This window comes from Salmo salar, chromosome 22 (genome assembly GCF_965601325.2).
Source record: "Salmo salar chromosome 22, fSalSal1, whole genome shotgun sequence".
Classification (NCBI taxonomy): Eukaryota; Metazoa; Chordata; class Actinopteri; order Salmoniformes; family Salmonidae; genus Salmo; species Salmo salar.
The window spans coordinates 26091527-26114771 of NC_138312.1; the positions used below are offsets into that span (position 1 = coordinate 26091527).

General features: G+C 42.0%; 1 protein-coding gene, 1 non-coding gene and 1 pseudogene across 3 annotated transcripts; all 3 read left to right on the forward strand.

The window, feature by feature from the left end:
* Positions 1-2177: 2177 nt before the first annotated feature.
* trnaa-ggc (transfer RNA alanine (anticodon GGC)) lies at positions 2178-2253 on the forward strand. Its single transcript has one exon. It is a non-coding gene; the product is annotated as a tRNA-Ala (tRNA).
* Positions 2254-6442: 4189 nt separating this feature from the next.
* On the forward strand, positions 6443-7904 carry LOC106582969 (transcription factor HES-5-like; annotated as a pseudogene). The gene is made up of 2 exons (XR_014382150.1): positions 6443-6545; positions 6664-7904. The product of XR_014382150.1 is annotated as a transcription factor HES-5-like (transcript).
* Positions 7905-19099: 11195 nt separating this feature from the next.
* Positions 19100-20327, forward strand: LOC106582965 (transcription factor HES-5-like). Its single transcript, XM_014166613.2, has 2 exons — positions 19100-19210; positions 19324-20327. Exons 1-2 carry the CDS (start codon positions 19148-19150, stop codon positions 19723-19725), a joined length of 465 nt encoding a protein of 154 aa, XP_014022088.1. The 5' UTR covers positions 19100-19147; the 3' UTR covers positions 19726-20327.
* The last annotated feature ends 2918 nt before the right edge of the window (positions 20328-23245 follow it).

Genomic DNA, 23245 nt, shown 5'->3' on the forward strand with positions numbered 1-23245 from the left:
TGCAGGAGTCTTTGACAATTTTTAGGGCCTTCTTCTGACAACGCCTGGTATAGAGGTCCTGGATGGCAGGAAGCTTGGCCCCAGTGATGTACTGGGCCGTACGCACTACCCTCTCTACTAGTGCCTTGCGGTCAATAAGGCTTATGTACACAACCAGTGGCATAATGCATTTAAACACATTTTCTAAATGGTTTATATGTGGGGCAGGGTTGAAAATATGGAATTTGTTTGTGTACACAAACACACATCCAACTTTAATTGATACTATGTAACAGTGAGTTTTTATCTGTTTCTTAAGAACAATATTTCAGTAATGAGCTTTGCCACCAGGGACTTAAAACTTCTTAAAGATCGGCGTTCCGTCAACGGGACAGTTGTAAATCATGCAGCGGATTATGTCAAGATCGCCGATTTTAGAGAAACAACAAATGTCGGTACATATAAGTGTCTTATATCGGCTGAAAGCTTAAATTCTTGTTAATATAGTTGCACTGTCCAATTTACAGTAGCTATTACTGTGAAAAAATGCCATTCTATTGTTTGAGGAGAGCTCCTAACAAAACACTTTTTTCTTCACGATAGGTTTGATATATCCTGTTGGGGATAGGGGGCAGTATTTACACGGCCGGATAATAAACGTATCCGATTTAATCTGGTTACTACTCCTGCCCAGTAACTAGAATATGCATATAATTATTGGCTTTGGATAGAAAACACCCTAAACGCGATAATGTGTTCCAGCCAGAGCCTGCCTCGATATCCTTCAGCTTTTTCCCGGGCTCTGAGAGCCTATGGGAGCCGTAGGAAGTGTCACGTTATTGCAAAGATCCTAAATATTCAATAAAAAGAGCCCAGATGAAACACAACTTGTCAGACAGGCTACTTCCTGCATGGAATCTTCTCAGGTTTTGGCCTGCCATATGAGTTCTGTTATAGTCACAGACACCATTCAAACAGTTTTAGAAACTTTAGGGTGTTTTCTATCCAAAGCCAATAATTATATGCATATTCTAGTTACTGGGCAGGAGTAGTAACCAGATTAAATCGGGTACGTTTTTTTATCCAGCCGTGTCAATACTGCCCCCTAGCCCTAACAGGTTAAAGTGACTATGCATATATGATAAACAGAGAGTAGGAGCAGCGTAAAAAGAGGGGTTGGGGGGCACACAATGCAAATAGTCTGGGTAGCCATTTGATTACCTGTTCAGGAGTCTTATGGCTTGGGGGTAAAAACTGTTGAGAAGCCTTTTTGTCCTAGACTTGACACTCCGGTACCGCTTGCCATGCGGTAGTAGAGGGAACAGTCTATGATTGGGGTGGCTGGGGTCTTCCTCTGACACCACCTGGTGTAGAGGTCCTAGATGGCAGGCAGTTTAGTCCCAGTGATGTACTGGGCCGTACGCACTACCCTCTGTAGTGCCTTGTGGTCAGAGGCCGAGCAATTGCCGTACCAGGCAGTGAAGCAACCAGTCAGGATGCTCTCGATGTTGCAGCTGTAGAACCTTTTGAGGATCTCAGGACCCATGCCAAATCTTTTTAGTTTCCTGAGGGGGAATAGGCTTTGTCGTGCCCTCTTCATGACTGTCTTGGTGTGTTTGGACCATTCTAGTCTGTTGATGATGTGGACACCAAGGAACTTGAAGCTCTCAACCTGCTCCACTACAGCCCTGTCGATGAGAATGGGGGCGTGCTCGGTCCTCCTTTTCCTGTAGTCAACAATCATCTCCTTAGTCTTGGTTACATTGAAGGATACGTTGTTATTCTGGCACCACCCGGCCAGGTCTGTGACCTCCTCCCTATAGGCTGTCTCGTCGTTGTTGGTGATCAGGTCTACCACTGTTGTGTCGTCTGCAAACTTAATGATGGTGTTGGAGTCGTGCCTGGCCATGCAGTCGTGGGTAAACAGGGAGTACAGGAGGGGGCTGAGCACGCACCCCTGGGGAGTTCCAGTGTTGAGGATCAGTGTGGCAGATGTGTTGCTACCTACACTCACCACCTGGGGGAGGCCCGTCAGGAAGTCCAGGATCCAGTTGCAGAGGGAGGTGTTTAGTCCCAGGATCCTTAGTTTAGTGATGAGCTTTGACAGTACTATGGTGTGGAACGCTGAGCTGTAGTCATTGAATATCATTCTCACATAAGTGTTCCTTTTGTCCAGGTGGGAAAGGGCAATGTGGAGTGGTCCCGTGTGGCCCAGCTGGTAGAGCATGGTGTTGGCAACGCCAGGGTTGTGGGTTCGATTCCCACGGGGGACCAGTACGGAGAAAACATTTCTGAAATGTATGCACTCACTACTGTAAGTTGCTCTGGATAAGAGTGTCTGCTAAATGACTAAAATGTAAAATGAGTGCAATAGAGATTGCATCATCTGTGGATCTGTTGGGGTGGTTTGCAAATTGGAGTGGGTCTGGGATAATGGTGTTGATGTAAGCCATGACCAACCTTTCAAAGCTCTTCATGGCTATGGACGTGAGTGCTACAGGTCTGTAGTCATTTAGGCAGGTTGCCTTAGTGTTCTTGGGCACAGGGACTATGGTGGTCTGCTTGAAACATGTTGGTATTACAGACTCAATCAGGGACATGTTGAAAATGTCAGTGAAGACACCTGCCAGTTGTTCAGCACATGTCCTGGTAACCCGTCTGGCACCGCAGCCTTGTGTATGTTGACCTGTTTAAAGGTCTTACTCACGTCGGCTACGGAGAGCGTGATCACACAGTTGTCCGGAACAGCTGATGCTCTCATGCATGCCTCAGTGTTGCTTGCCTCGAAGCGAGCATAGAAGTGATTTAGCTCGTCTGTTAGGCTCGTGTCACTGGGCAGCTCGCGGCTGCGCTTCCCTTTGTAGTCTGTAATAGTTTGCAAGCCCTGCCACATAAGACGAGCGTCGGAGCCGGTGTAGTAAGATTGAATCTTAGCCCTGTATTGAGTCTTTGCCTGTTTCGTGGTTCGTCACAGGGCATAGCAGGATTTCTTGTAAGCTTCCGGGTTAGAGTCCCGCACCTTGAAAGCGGCAGCTCTACCCTTTAGCTCAGTACGAATGTTGCCTGTAATCCATGGCTTCTGGTTGGGGTATGTACGTACAGTCACTGTGGGGACGACGTCATCGTTGCACTTATTGATAAAGCCAGTGACTAATGTGGTGTACTCCTCAATGCCATCGGAAGAATCCCGGAACATGTTCCAGTCTGTGATAGCAAAACAGTCCTGTAGTTTAGCATCTGCTTCATCTAATCACTTTTTTATAGACCGAGTCACTGGTGCTTCCTGCTTTAATTTTAGCTTGTAAGCAGGAATCAGGAGGATAGAGTTGTGGTCGGATTTACCAAATGGAGGGCGAGTGGTAGCTTTGTACGCGTCTCTGTGTGTGGAGTACAGGTGATCTAGAATTTTTTTCCGTCTGGTTGCACATTTAACATGTTGATAGAAATTTGGTATAACTGATTTCAGTTTCCGTTTATTAAAGTCTCCGGCCTCTAGGAGCGCCGCCTCTGGGTGAGTGGTTTCCTGTTTGCTTATTTCCTTATACAGCTGACTGAGTGCGGTCTTAGTGCCAGCATCTGTCTGTGGTGGTAAATAAACAGCCACGAAAATTATAGCTGAAAACTCTCTAGGCAGGTATTGTGGCCTGCAATTTATCACAATATACTCTACTTTAGGCAAGAAAAATCTAGAGACTTCCTTAGATTTCGTGCACCAGCTGTTGTTTACAAATATACACAGACCACCCCCCCACGTCTTACTGGAGTGTGCTGTTCTATCTTGCCGGTGCAGTGTATATCCCGCTATCTGAATATCTATGTCGTCATTCAGCCACGATTCCATGAAACATAGGATATTACAGTTTTTGATGTCCCGTTGGTAGGATATTCGTGATCGTACCTCGTCTAATTTACTGTCCAATGATTTCACGTTGGCGAGTAGTATTGACTGTAATGGCAGCTTTCCCACTAGCCTTCTCTGGGTCCTGGCAAGGCATTCGGCTCTTTGTCCTCTGTACCTGCGTCGCTTCCTCTTGCAAATAACGGGGATGTCGGCCCTGTGGGGTGTTTGGAGAATGTCCTCTGCGTCCTCCTTGTTGTAGAAAAAATCTTTGTCTAATCCGAGGTGAGTGATCGCTGTCCTGATCTCCAGAAGCTCTTTTTTACGTAAGATACGGTTGCAGAAACATTATGAACAAAATAAGTTACAAATAACGCGAAAAAAACCACATAATAGCACAATTGGTTGGGCGCCCGTAAAACTGCTGCCATTTTTTCACGTTCGTATGTATTCCTCAGAGAACCTAGAAGGTAACAAGGCTTCACTATTTCATTAGGGGTGTAGTATATCCTATAGGACACCATATTTGGTCAGAGAGCGATGCCTTAATGGCACGCCGGGCGGCCATCACTTGAACGACTGTATCTTTGTCAAATAAGCACCAATCGGGGTCAAACAAAGCTAGCTAGATAGCCAATGAGCTGGGCTTTAAGGGACTATCCATGAAACCTACAGTATAGTACAAATTGATTTCACCATGTATATGTCGTAAAATGTAGCTACTAACCTTGTATGACAGCATGCCTTTTCATTTTGGACACAAATTATAAGGATATTCAGAGTTATGAAGTTATGAAAAACGGTTGTTTTGCAAATGTTGAACTTATAATATGGCTACTAATACTTGGAAAGCTAAATCAAAGTCCAAGTAAACAGATTTGATGACATTTTTGCAGAAAAATGGAATTAAAATGCGAATGTCTTCTTCACGATTTGCCCAAATGTACCCATTTTTTAAGTTATCCATCTGAAACTTTGCACATACACTTGCCATCTTGTGGAGACTATCGGAATTACAACCAGAGTGACGGCTATAACTATGGCCTTTCTCTTGCATTTCAAAGATGGCGGTAGAAAAAGACCGGTTGGTTTTTTCTTTGAATTTTCTTCTACCAGATCTATTGTGTTATATTCTCCTACATTCAATTCACATTTCCACAAACTCCAAAGTGTTTCCTTTCAAATGGTACCAAGAATATGCATATCCTTGCTTCAGGGCCTGAGCTACAGGCAGTTCGATTTGGGTATGTCATTTAGGCGAAAATTGAAAAACAGGGGGCTTTTAATGAACTGCTTGTGTAGAGATTCATTAACATTTAACAAGGCACACTTCTATTGTTTAGTAGAAGCTCTCTCAATGGGCAGAGTGTGAGAAAGCTCTGGAAAGCAGTCATAGTTTAGTTTTGTCAGTCCCACCAGCACCTGTGAGTCTCAATGGGGAAAAGGCATACTTTATGAGGGTAATAAAAGAAAGAATAAATAAAGGAACCTCAGGTTTACCAAAGTTAAGATAGCCATTTTCAGTTGTTCTATCTCTATGATTAAACAATCTTTATTAGTACATTTGTGTAGCCCATTTATTTGTGTAGCCCATTTATTTGTGTAGACAGAAGTAAAGCACTCACAAATCCCAAGGGAATTTAAAATATTTTGTCATTAAACAAAAAGTAAAAATGTAAGGTTTTAGTTCGAAAGTAGACACAATCATATGCTCTTTTGATTTGCTAACAATCTCTTTCTAAAAGTGTGTCTTGTGAGTTTAGGCATTGAATCAGCCAGTGCTGGTGTATCCCTCCAGAATCCAGATTGTCTGTGAAGTCAAGTTCTGTCTATAGTACAACACAGACCTAATTGCCATCACTAATGGATCACTGAGCCGCTTTTGTAGTGCATCGATCACAGCAGTGTGGAAAACTCGACTAGCTCTCTCAAGACAGAGGACACAATCTGCTGCATCTGGACTCCCAAAACAGGGAGAGCATTCCATGCAAAACACATGACATCCTACTTTGCCCTATTATTGTCTAATTGTTCTATTTTTCTGGATTTAAAAAAGTTACATACTGAAATCACAAGGAATTACCAAATGGATATACTGTTTATAAATAAAGTAAAACAATTCAAGTCATTCATCATATCAGATTAACACAGTTTAAAATCGTTTAAAGTGCTTAAATGTGACCAAACTGCACTGTATCAAGGAAATAGCAGACTGTCCTTCAAAATGCAGCAATCTAAAGGATTTGGGTAACACCAAGAGTTTTAATGTAGAGGCTCTGTGTCAATCTCACATGTAAATTGTGATGATGAGTGTGTGTTCTGTCAGTGTCATTGATCCCAACATCAAGCGGCAGATCTGGGGGTCACCACTTTCCCAGAGTCACACAGCGCTCTGTGAGTCACTCTCCATCACCCCCACCCCTCCACCTGTTCCCCTGAGACGTGACCATTGTCCCCCAGCAATAAGAACACTGAGCATGTGGCAGCTCCACATCCCTTATTGTCCTCCCAAGCTCACCCATTGGCTACAGACTGTGAGAAACTCCAACAAGCCCAAGACACACACATTCATATGCAGATTTGGGACTATATATAGGAGAGATGAAGGCATTAGAAATCAGATTCACTTTCTACACAGAGACCTCTACAGCACAGAGATCCAGCCATGGCACCTACAATCACTTCAGCAATGATCTACTCCAAGGAGCACCTGACTCTGACCGATAAGGTAAATTGAAGATTCAAATTGAAGGACATTTATCTTCTTTGATGGATGGTTTATTTGTTTCAATAATGCCATATATCAGAATAAGGTTATTAATGACTCTCCTCTTCTCTTCTTGCAGCTAAGAAAGCCAGTGGTGGAGAAGTTATTCAGAGATCGTATCAACAGCAGCATTGAGCAGCTCAAGTCTCTCCTGGGTCCAGAGATCCTCAACCATCAGCCTGACTCCAAGATGGAGAAAGCAGACACCTTGGCGATGACAGTTTGCTTCCTGAGACGACAGCAACAGTACCAGCCAGTGAGCTCATCCTCATGCTAAGCACCTGTCAATCAGGGTTACTCCAGGTGTGTCCAAGAGATTGTGCACTTCCTGTCCAAGGATGAGGTGAAGACACATCCCAGAGAAGACAGCAGAGCCACTTCCAGAGCCTCCAGCCATCCTTTGATAAGAACAGAAGGGAGAGTGACCTGCCTCAGCTGAGCTCACCAGTCCAGCACAGCATCAGCAAAGAGAAGAGTCCAGTCAACAGCGCCCTCTGGAGGCCCTGGTAGAGTCCTGAAGAAGCTGCACTCAGACAAACTTGATGGACCATGTTGGTCTAACGTTAATGTCATGGATGAGAATAGATCTTCTTTATCTTCTGTTTATGTAGGAGTTTTTACAAGTCTTTCTGTGATTGAGACTTTTCATTTCAGTTCAACCGCATTTCTGAAATCATAACCTTTATGTTTTGTGAAACGTGTTAGTTATGATGATCGTGTGTTCATTCAAGATCAACAATAACCTGAATGATCTTTCATAAGGACTTTTGACCCACAATGTGTCGTTTTTCATAAAAAAATGTGTGACTGTCTATCTGTTTAAAGGTCAAAACGTATAAGAGAAAACAACTGTTTGTTTTCTTGTTACCGCTACATTTGTGTAGTGATAACGTCATGTTGACGTTATATTGAGCATCTTCTGTGAAGCATGTGTCAGTTATCTGTTTGATATAGATCAACCTAAGCTAGAGCATCACTGTTATCGTCACTCTGTGATAAGCAATATTTGATCTGTTTGAAGATCAGACTATGTGCAAAGGCTTCATGTGTGAAAATGTTGCTCACATTATTTGAATAATGTGCACATTGCAGATGGGAGAAAACTGTTCTTTCTCATTGTAAGACCTCTTGTTTATTTTCAAAAGACAGTAACTGTGTATCCTATACTCTGTTAGAGTATCTTATGTTTTGGAGATTTATCCAAATTCTTGTTGTGATGTTTAATCACTTTATTTCTATTGAAATATTTACCTTAAATTAAGGTTTTCAATGATGAGACTCATTGAGCTACTCAATAAATACACAAATCATGAAATGAAATCTTGTTGTTTGTTAGTCTATTCTTCTCTTGACAACCTTCCATCACAGTTATATTACTGATTTATCAAATTCCACATAGAGCTACTAGCTAGACCATATGGAGCTGAATCAAACAAAGCCTACTATGAGTTTAGATTCTACAGAATTATCTAGAAAGAATAACACACTAAATATATATATCGTTCACCTCTTTGTGCTTTGTTCAAAATCTACAGAGTACGATAAATATTTTTCTAGTCATACATTATAACTTCACATGAATTGGTTTGATATAGTCCGAAAATACGAATGAAAGATTCAGGCTGTTTATTTGACATATAATATCACTAAAGTGTAATGTAGTTTGAAAGAGATAATTGATAATATGAGTTCCCAGAAGAATGGCTATGTTGTTTTTACTGAAACACCTGTTTTACATACATGTATTTTTAGTATATCAGAATGTATTGCAATAGAATTTTGTTTGCTCATCAGTGATTCCAGGTGTTGGAAGAAAACTTCTGCTGTCATTTTAGTGGTTTAAAAATGTATGGCTGCTGGGCTGCATAATGTGATGTGTAATAAGACACACTTCTATTCTTCCTCCATTGAAAGCAGTGAACGGAGAGAGTGTGGGAAACCCAGGAAAACTCACTCACAGAGCCCCTTTGGGGCAATAGATTCCGACCTCTAACCTGGACTGTCAAAGATTAGAGCGGGGTTCTAGGTCTCACTGGGGAAATCTAGGGAGCTATTGCTAATGAGCCTATAAATGTTCTGTATTTTGTGTCTTGCAGGAAAACTGATAAAATATATACATTTTCAAAATAAAGGTTGAAGACATATTTTGATAATTTGCTTTTTTGCGCCACATTTGGGCAGTACTTCTTCTTCAAGATCAATGCAATTAGTCCAGTATTTACAGTGCATTCGGAAAGTATTCAGACCCCTTCCCTTTTTCCACATTTTGTTACTTTACAGCCTTATTCTAAAATGTATTAAATTCTTTTTTCCACTCATCAATCGACACACAATACCCTATAATGACAAAGCGAAAATAGGTTTTCAGAAAATGTTGCTAATTTATAAAACCTTAAAAACAGAAATACCTTATTTAAATAAGTATTCAGACTCGTTGCTATGAGACTTGAAATTGAGCTCAGGTGCATCCTGTTTCCATTGATCATCCTTGAGCTGTTTCCACAACTTGATTGGAGTCCACCTGTGGTAAATTCAATAGATTGGACATGATTTGGTAAGGCACACCCTTGTCCTTATAAGTTCCCACAGTTGACAGTGCATGTCAAAGCAAAAACCAAGCCATGAGGTCGAAGGAATTGTCCGTAGAGCTCCGGGACAGAATTGTTTTGAGGCACAGATCTGAGGAAGAGTACCGAAAAATAGCTGCAGCATTGAAGGTCCCCAAGAACACAGTGGCCTCCATTATTCTTAAATGGAAGAAGTTTGGAACCACCAAGACTCTTCCTAGAGCTGGCCACCCAGCCAAACTGAGCAATCGAGGAAGAAGGGCATTGGTCAGGGAAGTGACCAAGAACCCAATGGTCACTCTGTCAGAGCTCCAGAGTTCCTCTGTGGAGATGGAAGAACCTTCCAGAAGGACAACAATCTCTGCAGCACTCCACCAATCAGGCTTTTATGGTAAAGTGACCAGACAGAAGCCACTCCTCAGTAAAAGGCACATGACAGCCCGCTTGGAGTTTGCCAAGAGGCACCTAAAGACTCTCAGACCATGAGAAACAAGATTCTCTGGTCTGATGAAACCAAGACTGAACTCTTTGACCTGAATGCCAAGCATCTCATCTGGAGGAAACCGGGCACCATCCCTACGGTGAAGCATGGTGGTGGCAGCATCATGCTGTGGGGATGTTTTTCAGCGGCAGGGACTGGGAGACTAGTCAGGATCGAGGGAAAGATGGATGGAGCAAAGTACAGAGAGATCCTTGATGAAAACCTGCTCCAGACTGCTCAGACTGGGGCGAAGGTTCACCTTCCAACATGACAACAACCATTAGCGCACAGCCAAGACAACGCAAGAGTGGCTTCGGCACAAGTCACCCAGCCGTAGCCCGGACTTGAACCCGATCAAACATCTCTGGAGAGACCTGAAAATAGTTGTGCAGCAACTGTCACGATCACTGTCTTCAAACTCCCTGTCATAAATGAGCCAAGGCGCAGCGTGCATGTAATTCCACATCTTTAATGGAAGTGAAACCTTTCACAAAAACCAGGTAAACAGAAATCAAACGTGGCGCAACTGTGGTGCACACAAACACTCACAGAAAATAATAATTACCCACAAACACAGGTGGGAAAACGGCTGCCTAAGTATGATCCCCAATCAGAGACAACGATAAACAGCTGCCTCTGATTGGAAACCATACTAGGCCAAAAAAGAAATAGAAACATAGATATGCCCACACAAGCCACACCCTGACCTAACCAAATAGAGAATAAAAAGGCTCTCTAAGGTCAGGGCGTGACAGCGACGCTCCCCATCCAACTTGACAGAGCTTGAGAGGATCTGCAGAGAAGAACAGGAGAAACTCCCCAAATACTGGTGTGCCAAGCTTGCAACGTCACACCCAAGAAGACTTATTGCTGTAATCGCTGCCAAAGTTGCTTCAAAAAAGTACTGAGTAAATGGTCTGAACACTTATGTAAATGTGATATTTACGTTCATTTTTTTCATACATTTGCACAAATTATAAAAACTTGTTTTTGCTTTGTCATTATGGGGTATTGTGTGTATACTGATGAGGAAAATAAACAATTTTAATCATTTTTAGAATAAGGCTGTAACGAAACAAAATGTGAAAAAAGTCAAGAGGTCTGAATACTTTCCTAATATACTATATAATCAAATAAAATTAAATTGATTTATATATCCCTTCTTACATCAGCTTATATCACAAAGTGCTGTACAGAAACCCAGCCTAAAACCCCAAACAGCAAGCAATGCAGGTGTAGAAGCACGGTGGCTAGGAAAAACTCCCTAGAAAGGCCAAAACCTAGGAAGAAACCTAGAGAGGAACCAGGCTATGAGGGGTGGCCAGTCCTCTTCTGGCTGTGCCGGGTGGAGATTATAACAGCACATGGCCTAGATGTTCAAATGTTCATAAATGACCAGCATTGTCAAATAATAATAATCATAGTAGTTGTCGAGGGTGCAACAAGTCAGTAACACAAGAGTAAGTGTCAGTTGGCTTTTTCATAGCCGATCTTTGAGAGTATCTCTACCGCTCCTGCTGTCTCTAGAGAGTTGAAAACAGCAGGTCTGGGACAGGTAGCACGTCCGGTGAATAGGTCAGGGTTCCAGCAGGCCAGGTGAACTGGGGACAGCAAGGAGTCATCAAGCCAGGTAGTCCTGAGGCATGGTCCTAGGGCTCAGGTCCTCCGAGAGAGAGAAAGAAAGAAAGAGAAAGAGAGAATTAGAGAGCATATTTAAATTCACACAGGACACCGGAAAAGACAAGAGAAATACTCCAGATGTGACAGACTGACCCTAGCCCCCCGACACTTAACTTCTCTAGGGTCGGTGGGACGAAATCGTCCCACCTACGTAACAGCCAGTGGAATCCTGTGGCGCGTTATTCAAATACCTTAGAAATGCTATTACTTCAATTTCTCAAACATATGACTATTTTACACCATTTTAAAGACAAGACTCTCGTTAATCTAACCACACTGTCCGATTTCAAAAAGGCTTTACAACGAAAGCAAAACATTAGATTATGTCAGCAGAGTACCCAGCCAGAAATAATCAGACACCCATTTTTCAAGCAAGCATATAATGTCACATAAACTAAAACCACAGCTAAATGCAGCACTAACCTTTGATGATCTTCATCAGATGACACACCTAGGACATTATGTCATACAATACATGCATGTTTTGTTCAATCAAGTTCATATTTATATCAAAAAACAGCTTTTTACATTAGCATGTGACGTTCAGAACTAGCATACCCCCCGCAAACTTCCGGTGAATTTACTAAATTACTCACGATAAACGTTCACAAAAAACATAACAATTATTTTAAGAATTATAGATACAGAACTCCTCTATGCACTCGCTATGTCCGATTTTAAAATAGCTTTTCGGTGAAAGCACATTTTGCAATATTCTAAGTAGATAGCCCGGCATCACAGGGCTAGCTATTTAGACACCCACCAAGTTTAGCCCTCACCAAAGTCAGATTTACTATAAGAAAAATGTTATTACCTTTGCTGTTCTTCGTCAGAATGCACTCCCAGGACTTCTACTTCAATAACAAATGTTGGTTTGGTTCAAAATAATCCATAGTTATGTTCAAATATCCTCTGTTTTGTTCGTGCGTTCAAGACACTATCCGAAGTGTAAAGAAGGGTGACGCGCACGACGCGTTTCGTGACCAAAAAAATCTAAATATTCCATTACCGTACTTCGAAGCATGTCAACCGCTGTTTAAAATCCATTTTTATGCCATTTTTCTCGTAAAAAAGCGATAATATTCCGACCGGGAATCTGTGTTTTAGTACAAAGAGAGAGAAAATAAAAACATGGGGTCGCCTCGTGCACGCGCCTGAGTCTCATAGTACTCTGACCGACCACTATCCAAACGCGCTAATGTTTTTCAGCCAGGGGCTGCCTTGACATCATTCAGCTTTTTCCCGGGTTCTGAGAGCCTATGGGAGCCGTAGGAAGTGTCACGTTACAGCAAAGATCCTAAGTTTTCAATAAAAAGAGTCAAGAAGCTCAAGGAATGGTCAGAGAGGGCACTTCCTGTACAGAATCTTCTCAGGTTTTTGCCTGCCATATGAGTTCTGTTATACTCACAGACACCATTCAAACAGTTTTAGAAACTTTAGGGTGTTTTCTATCCAAAGCCAATAATTATATGCATATTCTAGTTTCTGGGCAGTAGTAATAACCAGATTAAATCGGGTACGTTTTTTATCCGGCCGTGTAAATAATGCCCCCTAGCCCTAACAGGTTAAACTACTGCAGCATAAATACTGGAGGCTGAGACAGGAGGGGTCAGGAGACACTGTGGCCCCATCCATATACTGTTTGTATGTTGGGTATTGTTAAAACACGCTATTTGTTTGTGTACACAAGCACACAGGTTTGCATTGATTATCTTTAACAGTGTATCTTTATCAGTTTTTAAAAGAAAAATAGTTTAGGAATGGGCTTTACCTGCAGTGGCTTTATGGGAACTGCCTGTGTAGAGATGAATTAGCATATAACAAGACACACTTCTATTGGTTAGGAAAAGTTATCTTAATGGGCAGAGTGTGCTCTGGAGAGCAGAGTCTCAGTTTAGCCTCATCAGTACCACCTGTGAGTCTCAATGGGGAATAGGCACACTTGTATTGTTCAGTGGATAGAATGGGTGGGAGGGGGTATTTGGGGTTATTTATTACTCTTGCTTATGCAATTAATAAATCAAAAATATTATGTAAGCATATTCTCTGCAACTATACATGAGTAGAAAATGTTTCTTTCCCAATTATTATATGGATATGTGTCTGGTTATGTTTCAATATGAGAGATAAGCCACAAATAAATTACGATAACTTTCAATGCCATTTGTATTATGCATTATATTCCTATGTTCTGTATAATTATTTTAATGATGTTTCTATAACAGTGTATCAGCATCTTGTGAGTTCAGGACCTGAATCAGCCAGTCCTGGTTTTTCCCTCCAGAATCCAGATGGTTGGTGATGTCAGGCTCTTTCTATAGACAACACAGAGCCAATGGCCGTCACTACTAGTCCACTGAGCAGCTTTAGTAGTACATTCATCACAGTACACAGGACTCAGTGTGGGAAACTCAGATCCGCTCTCTACTCACACTAACCAATAGCCCCAAGACAGAGGACACATCTGCTACCTCTGAACTCACAACACTGAAGGAGAATTCCCTCCATTCTCTGAATACAGAAGTAGTGAAGGTGTGTAGATACAAAACTCTTTCTCTTCAAGAAGAACATCAATAATCAATCACTTCAATACTCATCAATTAGACTCCACATAAATGTGCACGTTTTTTATAGTTTGTTACTCATTTCATGTCGTATTGATCATACTGAGTGCAATAATTGGGAGGTTTTGTATTTGACACAAATTTCTAAAAGGAATGAAGCCAATTTAGAGAAGGAGCATAAGAGAGTATAATACATAACCATCATCAGCCAGTCAACTGTGATCCAAACAGGATCTTATTAGCAGCCCTACCTAGAAATGAATCTGTAAGAGAGCACAACACATTCATAACAGCACAATCAAAGAGGTCAAACCCATCTTCTAGTGCTTAAATGTGACTGAACCTGTACTGTATCAAAAATAATGGTATTCAACAACAAACGCAACAATCAAAAGGACCTGTGTAGCACCAAGAGTTTTAATGTAGAGGATCTGTGTAAATTGTGATGATGAGCGTGTGTTCTGTCAGTGTCATTGATCCCAACGTCAGGCAGAAGATCTGGGGGTCACCACTTTCCCAGAGTCACACAGCGCTCTGTGAGTTACTCTCCATCGCCCACCACCCCTCCACCTGTTCCCCTGAGACGTGACCATTGTCCCCCAGCAATAAGAACACTGAGCATGTGGCAGCTCCACATCCCTTATTGTCCTCCCAAGCTCACCCATTGGCTACAGACTGTGAGAAACTCCAACAAGCCCAAGACACACACTTTCATATGCAGATTTGGGACTATATATAGGAGAGATGAAGGCATTAGAAATCAGATTCACTTTCTACACAGAGACCTCTACAGCACAGAGATCCAGCCATGGCACCTACAATCACTTCAGCAATGATCTACTCTAAAGAGCATCTGACTCTGACAAACAAGGTAAATTGAAGATTTAAATTCAAGGAAATTAAATCAATTGTAATGGTTTATTTGTTTCAATAACTTCATATTTCAGAATAAGGTTATTCATTATTATCCTCTTCTTGCAGCTAAGAAAGACAGAAAGACAGTGGAGAAGTTACGCAGAGATCGTATCAACAGCAGCATTGAGCAGCTCAAGTCTCTCCTGGATCCAGAGATCCTCAACAAGCAGTCTGACTCCAAGCTGGAGAAAGCTGACATCCTGGAGATGACAGTTTGCTTCCTGAGATGACAACAACAGTACCAGCCAGTGAGCTCCTCCTTATGTTAAGCACCAGGGTTACTCCAGGTCACAGGAAGTTGGTGGCACCTTAATTGGGGAGGACGGGCTTGTGGTAATGGCTGGAGCGGAATAGGTGGAATGGTATCAAACACATGGTTTCAATGTGTTTGATGCCATTCCATTAGCGCCGTTCCAGCAATTATTATGAGCCGTCCTCCCCCCAGCAGCCTCCACTGCTCCAAGTGTGTCCAAGAGATTGTGCACTTCCTGTCCAAAGATAAGGTGAAGACACATCCTAGAGAAGACTGCTGAGCCACTTGCAGATACTTCAGCCATCCTCTGATAAGAACAGAAGGGAGAGTGATCTCCCTCAGCTGAGTCCCCCAACCCAGCACAGCATCAGCAAAGAGAAGAGTCCAGTCAACTGTGTCCTCTGGGGTCCCTGGTAGAGTCCTACAGACTGGAGCTCCACTCTGAGACAAACACAATGGACCATGTTGGTCTAAGATTAATGTTGTGGACAATAATGAGAAGAGGAATATATATTCCTCATTTTCTGCTTATGCAGGAGGTTTAAAAGCCTTGTTGTGACTGAGAACCTCTTTTTATATTTTTTCTATGATAATGATCCAATCGATGAACTCAATTTTAGAAGAGTTAATTGAAAGAATAACCATTTATGTTTTATGAAACGTGTTGATTATGTTGATCATGTTTTAATTCATGATCAACAATAACTTGAATGTTCCTCCATGAGGATGTTTAACCCAAAATAGGTTTTATATCTGTTTGTGATTGTCTATATGTTACCACTACATTTTGTAGTGATAAGGTAATATTGAAAAGTTATTGAGTATGTACCAGTCTGTTCAACTTCCTCCGTGAATAGACTTCACCCAAACTGGGTAATATATCTGTGTCAGATCAAAATTATAGAATTTGCTTCATGTGAATGTTATTCAGATAATTTCAGCAATGAAGATATTGCATATAAATGTGTATTCTCTCACATAGACCCCTTGTTAATTTTAAACAATGATGTTGTCTTTTATAAAGACAGTAAATGTGTTTCCTATACTCTGTTAGAGTATCATAAGTCTTGGAGAATTATCCAAGTTCTGGTTGTGATGTTAAATCACTATTATTTGTCTATTCACGTTGAGTCAATTTTAATAAACTAAAAAAGCAATCAAATTAATTGATTCTTCACTTTTTTCCCTGTCATTATTATTTACTAATCTCCTCACTCAGACCATTAATGGGATCATTTCACATTTAGTTTGTGCGGATTAAGCCCAAAAAGTGAATACCCACAGCTAAAAGTGTAGAACATTTTGAAAATACTTATCTGGTGGCGCCCCCTGGTGTGCGATAAGCTCTTGAATTGTCCATGGTGCTGAACGAGAATTGCCCGCCACACAAAGCAGTCTTTCTAAACTAAGTCACTAATGCCATTGCTAGCTAAGACTGATAAATGTTAGCCTACTTAGATAATTATGTTGAAAGTCATTCCACAATTGGCTCAGTGCACCTTGAGTCAGTGTGATAAGAGGGAAATAGATAGAAGACAGAACCGATAGAATTTGTAGAAAATAATCAGGAATGTTTAATAAGTGGTATCAATTACAACATGATGTGAAAATAATCATTGCTGAACTTGAAAAGAGAAGTAACATCATACAACAAAACAGAATATAACGCCTTTACAAAAGGCAAAATAATTCGAGAAGCTTACTCCCTATAATAATAAAATTGCTTTGAAGCAGTGTTCGTCATACACTATAGATAATTTCCTGGGTACATCAAAACAAGATATGTGCAAATGTTGAACAACTGACAATAAAAAGCCTATACGGCAAAATAAGACAAATCAACGACAGCATTAGTTGTTGGGTTGAGAGGAGCAAATATGATCCAAAATGTTCAGGTACGCTTCCCTAGTCTTGTGATGCAGTGATCGTTGTCAGTAGACTATTACCATGGCCTCCACAGAGAGCCTTGGGACCGCGGTGATGATGACCTTGATGTTGACCGCTTGGCTGCAGACCGCGCGTGCTGTTCACTTGACATGCTCCTGGACAGGGCTGTTTTCTGGTGCACGTAAAAGCGTTTGATCTCCTGTTGTTCTGCAGACTGCAGGGGCGCGTGAAGGGACAGGGGGCGGAGGGTCTCCTGCAGACACTGGGAGCAGCCCTGGTAGTAGGTGGGCGAAACGTCCGCATTGGTCTCCTTCTGTAGGAAACTCACCGCCAACTCCAAAATATCCGCTTTCTCCAGTTTGGATAAGCGCTGCTGCTGCTGGCCACACATCTGTCCTCTGTGGAGAAGTGTTCTCAGTTGCTCAATGCTGCTGTTGATGCGGTCTCTCCGAATTTTCTCCACAACGAGCTTCCGTAACTAAAGGAAGGATAAAGAAAAAAATATTAGGCTATTGTTCGTGATAATTCAACTGAGAAAAAAAAAATGAAAAAATAAAAAAAATGGTGTTGTGCTTGTCAAATGCCGAGCTTTCCGCTACTTACCTTATTACTGGATGAACAGGGCGAGCTCTCAACAGAAGTAAGCCTACTGCTTTCAGCAAAAGGAGCCATGGCCGTTAGAAACAGGCCGTTGGAAACAGGCGTTCCAACTTGGGACATTTAGAGTGGATATTCTTCAACGAGCTCTCACCCAAAGCTATATGTAGGCTACAACAGCCCAGCAACCCAATCCAAAGAAGTTTGTGATGAGTCTGTGGAGTCTGTATTTATACTATGCGCATCCCTACCTAATTGCGTGGATTTTTAACACCTGCAGCTTTCCCACACTCCACAGCCCACCATATAGCCGACGACTGCAATAACATTTCAGCGACATATATTTGATGACATCCCCCATTTGCCATGTCCCACTAACACTGTTGGAAGGAACATAAGTGTGTGACTGTGACATGCTGCCACCCAAAAGTGTGCCGGTTAATCACACCTACCTTGGCGCCTAACTACACTGCCCACGAGCCCACCATTTACCTTGAGGAAAATAGTCTGTCTCCTTTGACAGATCTTTGATGTCCACCACATGGTGAGATAGAGGGGAAACAGGAGTAGCCGGGCACACGTTACCACAAACATCAAAGATGCATTTTGCACCCATGGTGCTTGTCAAATAACTCATAAAGCTAGATCCACGCGCTGCTCCGCAGGAAATCGAATGTGTGGTTGCCTTTCACTTCCCACTTTCCGGGTAATAGTCTACATTCGGTGTTTACTGCAACGTCTGTCGGTAGATCAGTTTCGTACTTTAGCCCTCGAACGAATTTAATGTAAAGTTAAAACGAACGAATAATCTCTCTCCATCTCTCTTGCCTCCCCCTATCGCTCTGTCACACACATACACACACACAGACACACACACACACACACACACACACACACACACACACACACACACACACACACACACACACACACACTCAGTTTAGTTATCTGGAGGGACAGATTGGAAGTGTGCTTTCCCCATTGGGAGATCTGACCAATATGGTTTAGATGAATAATCCATTTGTCCTACATATTAATGATACTAACTGTTACTGTAAGTGTGGGGGTCAGGATAACTGGGATGAAGCATTACAAAGATCATGAAAGATAATACAAGACATCTATCTGGCTTTCTTTATCTAACATTATTTGCACATGTCCTTATGTCTTTTTTTTTTTTACATACAATTACTTTTTTATGTTAATAATCTCTTTAGTGTGATTATTCTCTGCCTATCTGCCATGTGAAGTGTGCAGTGTCTCATTTTGTATGCTTTTAAGGTCTCTTATCAAGTCTACGGTCTGACCGAGTCCCCATCTGCCTGATAAGGAATGTTCCCAGGTAATAAAAGTGTAACGACCTGCTCGTGTTCAGTCTGTGCCTCTGATATCTGCAGCACCGTTCCCTCTGTTGAGGCCAGTAAACCATGAGATAATGGATGCCTCTCCAATTGTTGTGTCCGCCTCGCCCACTGGCCTCTGAGTGTGGGAAAGCTAATCCAGCCTGGTACACATGGCTTTGTAATGCTAATGGCCTCCTATAAATAGGGGAGTGGGCTCCTCTCTCAGCTCACAAACCTCTCGCCTTCCTCAGAGAAGTATACTCTCTCTCTAACAGAATGGCTCCTACCTACACCAGAGACTCTGATAACACCATGCTCTCTACTAAAGACAAACATAAAGTAAGTATTGTTTATATCACATTTGGAGTTACTCTGTTTATATGGAATCCTTTCCTCCATGATTTGAACTTAAAGGACAGATAACTAACTGAATGCCCTCTTTTCTTCATCAGCTAAGGAAACCAGTTGTGGAGAAGATGCGTAGAGACCGCATCAACACCTGCATAGAGCAGCTCAAGACCCTGCTGGAGAGGGAGTTCCACAAACAGGACCCCAATGCCAAGCTGGAGAAGGCTGACATCCTGGAGATGACGGTGGGGTTCCTGAAGCAGCAGCTGCAGCCTCAGAGCCCAGTCCCTCAGAGGGCCCACAGTGAGGGCTACTCCCAGTGCTGGAGGGAGACACTGCACTTCCTGTCTTCCAGCTCCATGAAGGACATGATGCTCCAGAACCTCCAGAGAGCTGGCCAGGACATCTGCCTCTCCTCTCCACTCTCCTCCCAACACCAAAACCACAGCCAGGGCCCAGTGAAGCAGGCCACAAATGGCCACGAACCAGTCTGGAGACCTTGGTAGAACCACCGCATAGAGACTCTCTATCTCACAAACTGGATGGGTTTTTACCATCTTTCATCCTGTAGGAAATCTCTGTTTCTGATTGTACTATCTGCTTAGGTCCTTTAAGAAGGATAGCAAACGTCATATGACAAGCGTTATAGTTTGTTGTCCTCTGTATGGAGCTGTCTGTAAAATAGACTACTATGAATCTGCTTTGTGAGTAGACGTAGGCAATACTTTTTCTGCTATCTAAACTTCCTGCCATGTGGCATATGACTCTTATGGAGTCGACTCAGATATTGATGATGAATATAGAATCAATTGTATTCTAAATGCAAAATATGTATTGGAGATGAATTATCACGTTTAAGTGAAATCCTTTTATAAAGGAACAGATTGCACATGATGAATCATCATGCATACTAGGGCGGCAGGTAGCCTAGTGATTAGAGCATTGGGCCCGTAACTGAAAGGTTGCTAGATCGAATCCCCGAGCTGTGGTGAAAATCTGTCATTCTGCCCCTGAACAAAGCAGTTAACCCACTGTTCCTAGGCTGTCATTGTAAATAAGAATTTGTTCTTAACTGACTTGCCTAGTAAAATAAAAAAATACTGAAACATTTTGTTGTGAATGTGTGAAGACATTGTATTTTCATATTGTTGACATGTAACCTAAACTGGGTGCACAAGTGGACATCATACCAAAGTAAACAATGATACTGACAATGCATATTGGTAATATTGATTATTTATTCGCCACTGAAGTCTCAAGCTCTCTCTCTCTCTTCCCAATTAAATTCAAAGGGCTTAACCTCTTGACGTTACCCTAGGATAGGGGGCGCCACAGCGCATTTTGGAAAAAATTCGTGCCCATTTTCAACGGCCTACTAATCAAACTCAGAAGCTAGGATATGCATATAATTAATACCTGTGGATAGAAAACACCCTAAAGTTTCTAAAATGTATGGGATACATGGTTGCCTTTTCTTGTGGCAACAGGTCACACATATTGCTGCTGTGAAGGCACACAGTGGTATTTCACCTTATAGATATGGGAGTTTATCGAAATTTGATTTGTTTTCAAATTCATTGTAGGTCTGTGTAATCTGAGGGAGTATGTGTCTCTAATACGGTAATACATTTGGCAAGTGCAGCTCAGTTTCCACCTTATTTTGTGGGCAGTGTGCACATAGCTTGTCTAATCTTGAGAGCCAGGTCTGCCTACAGCGGCTTCTCTCAATAGCAAGGCTATGCTCACTGAGTCTGAAAATAGTCAAAGCTTTCCTTAATTTTGGGTAAGTCACAGTGATCAGGTATTCTCCCACTGTGCATTTACTCTCTGTTTAGACCCAAATAGTATTCCAGTGGTCTCTGTTATTTGGTTAATTCTTTCCAATGTGTCAAGTAATTATCTTTTAGTTTTCTCATGATTTGTTTGGGTCTAATTGTGTTGCTGTCTGTCTCTCTCTTTCTCTCTCTGTCTGTCTGTCACACTCTGTCACACACAATTCATGTACTCTAAATCTCAGAATCTATTCTCTTCATAGGTCAATAATAGTTTTATTGAAGTTGCAGTCTATAGTTTGTAGCTCTAATTAAGATATGTTTTATTATTTATTAATTTGCATGTATTGATAATATGTTGATGTTGTATGTACTGGCACCCCAATAAAAGAACATTAAATGCATACTCATGTAATAATGTATGTATATAGTACAGGTACGATTAAAATAAGAACATGAGCGTCCGCGCGCACACACGTGTATGTGCCATTGTGTGTGTGTCCAACGTGCCTGTCTTGGGCTTTGTATGTTAAGCCCCAGGCTAACGTTGGGCCGTCGGCTCGGTCAGCTCTGGTTTCATCAAACAGCTGGTGAGCCGGGCCGCTGCCTGACTGCCTGTCGGGCTGTGTGACTGTGTGGCGTGGCTCTCCTCGGCTTTCCCACACTCCTGTTTCATTCTCCCCTTTCATCGCAGGGACAAAGGAAGTGTGCCGCGCTAAATTATCCTCTAGGCATGATGCTGAGAATCCTGATCCCCCCCACCCACTCACAGCCTGGAGAAAAAAAATGCTTATTCATTTAATCATCATGTCCTTCTTCATTATTAAATACAAGTGATTATCGTTAACAGTCCCTCTGTATTTCTTAGCAAGAAAAAAAAAATATTGGCTGTACACATTTCATAAATAATGTATGAAACTGGCATGTATTTAAATTTGGATAGTATTCAAACTAGTTTTGATTTACATTTAAATTACTTTTCTCGTTAAAGTATATTCCACCCTGTGTGCCATTGCATTTATTTATCTGTTCTTTAGTCTAATGGTGTGTACAAAATAAAGTTTGAATGCACTTATATTATATTAGAGAATTTATTGACTTAGTGACACAACAGTCGTGTGAGGGTTAAGATTTGTTTTGAAGATGTGAGTGTTAGTATCTATATGATAGGATGGGCCTGTGCCTGTTGCAAGGCCTCGCTGTGTAGCGCCGTGGGAAACCTATCTTATCTGCCTGATGCAAGCAGGTGTCAGTCTGGAGGGTAAGTCTGCTCCCAGGTGAAAGATTAGAGTCAACACACCTTAAGCAAACACACACACCGCCACACACACACACACACACACACACACACACACACACACACACACACACACACACACACACACACACACACACACACACACACACACACACACACACACACACACACACACGCACACACACACACACACACACACACACACACACACACACACACACACACACACACACACACACACACACACACACACGATACCAACCATGACACACATTCTCCTCTAAACTCACTGACTGCTGCTCCACCCACAGCCCATGCATGGTCTCTCTCTCACTCTGTGTCGTGCACGCACGCACGCACGCACACACGCACACACACTCAGTCACATTGACAGTCACACACAAAGCATTGATGTTATCTATTGTCCTAATCAGGGCTGTTATTGGTTGAGGAGTGTGGGAAAGCTGGGTGAGCTCCAGACCCATGCTACCAGATGCAGACCATGTGGTATACATACTAAGCCAATCCCTGATAATTGATTATTGACCTCTACAGAGTATCAATATGGCCTGTTCAAGACATGCAGTTCCACCACCAATACCAACACATATGTCTCAGCACAGCATGTACTGATAAACACAGTTTTTATTATTTGTATTATTCCATTGACTGTACATCACTTTCAATGTGATCTCTACTTAACAAAAACATGTTCATGTAAATGTCAAGATATACCACGCAACATTTCCAGGTTGGCGTTGAGATGTGAGCTCACCAAATTAAGCAACTATATTCGGGCAGACAGCTATTTTCAAAATTTATATTTGAAAAGAAGTGCATCTCACAAGATAAACTATGCAATTCCGCAATATCCAATAACTTCAATGTAACAGCTAGATAGAGAATTCCATTACAGTAATTGTGACCCTACAACTTAGGTTTACAGGCATTAGACTGTGATTTACTTTATATGATGTGGCCAGATGCCTGCTCTTC

What these genes read in the sequence shown, in the direction of transcription:
- LOC106582965 (XM_014166613.2), top strand. Translation starts at nt 19,148, where the DNA reads ATGGCTCCTACCTACACCAGAGACTCTGATAACACCATGCTCTCTACT. An exon ending in CTACTAAAGACAAACATAAA is followed by an intron (nt 19,211 to 19,323) that starts GTAAGTATTGTT and finishes TTTCTTCATCAG; the next exon opens with CTAAGGAAACCAGTTGTGGA.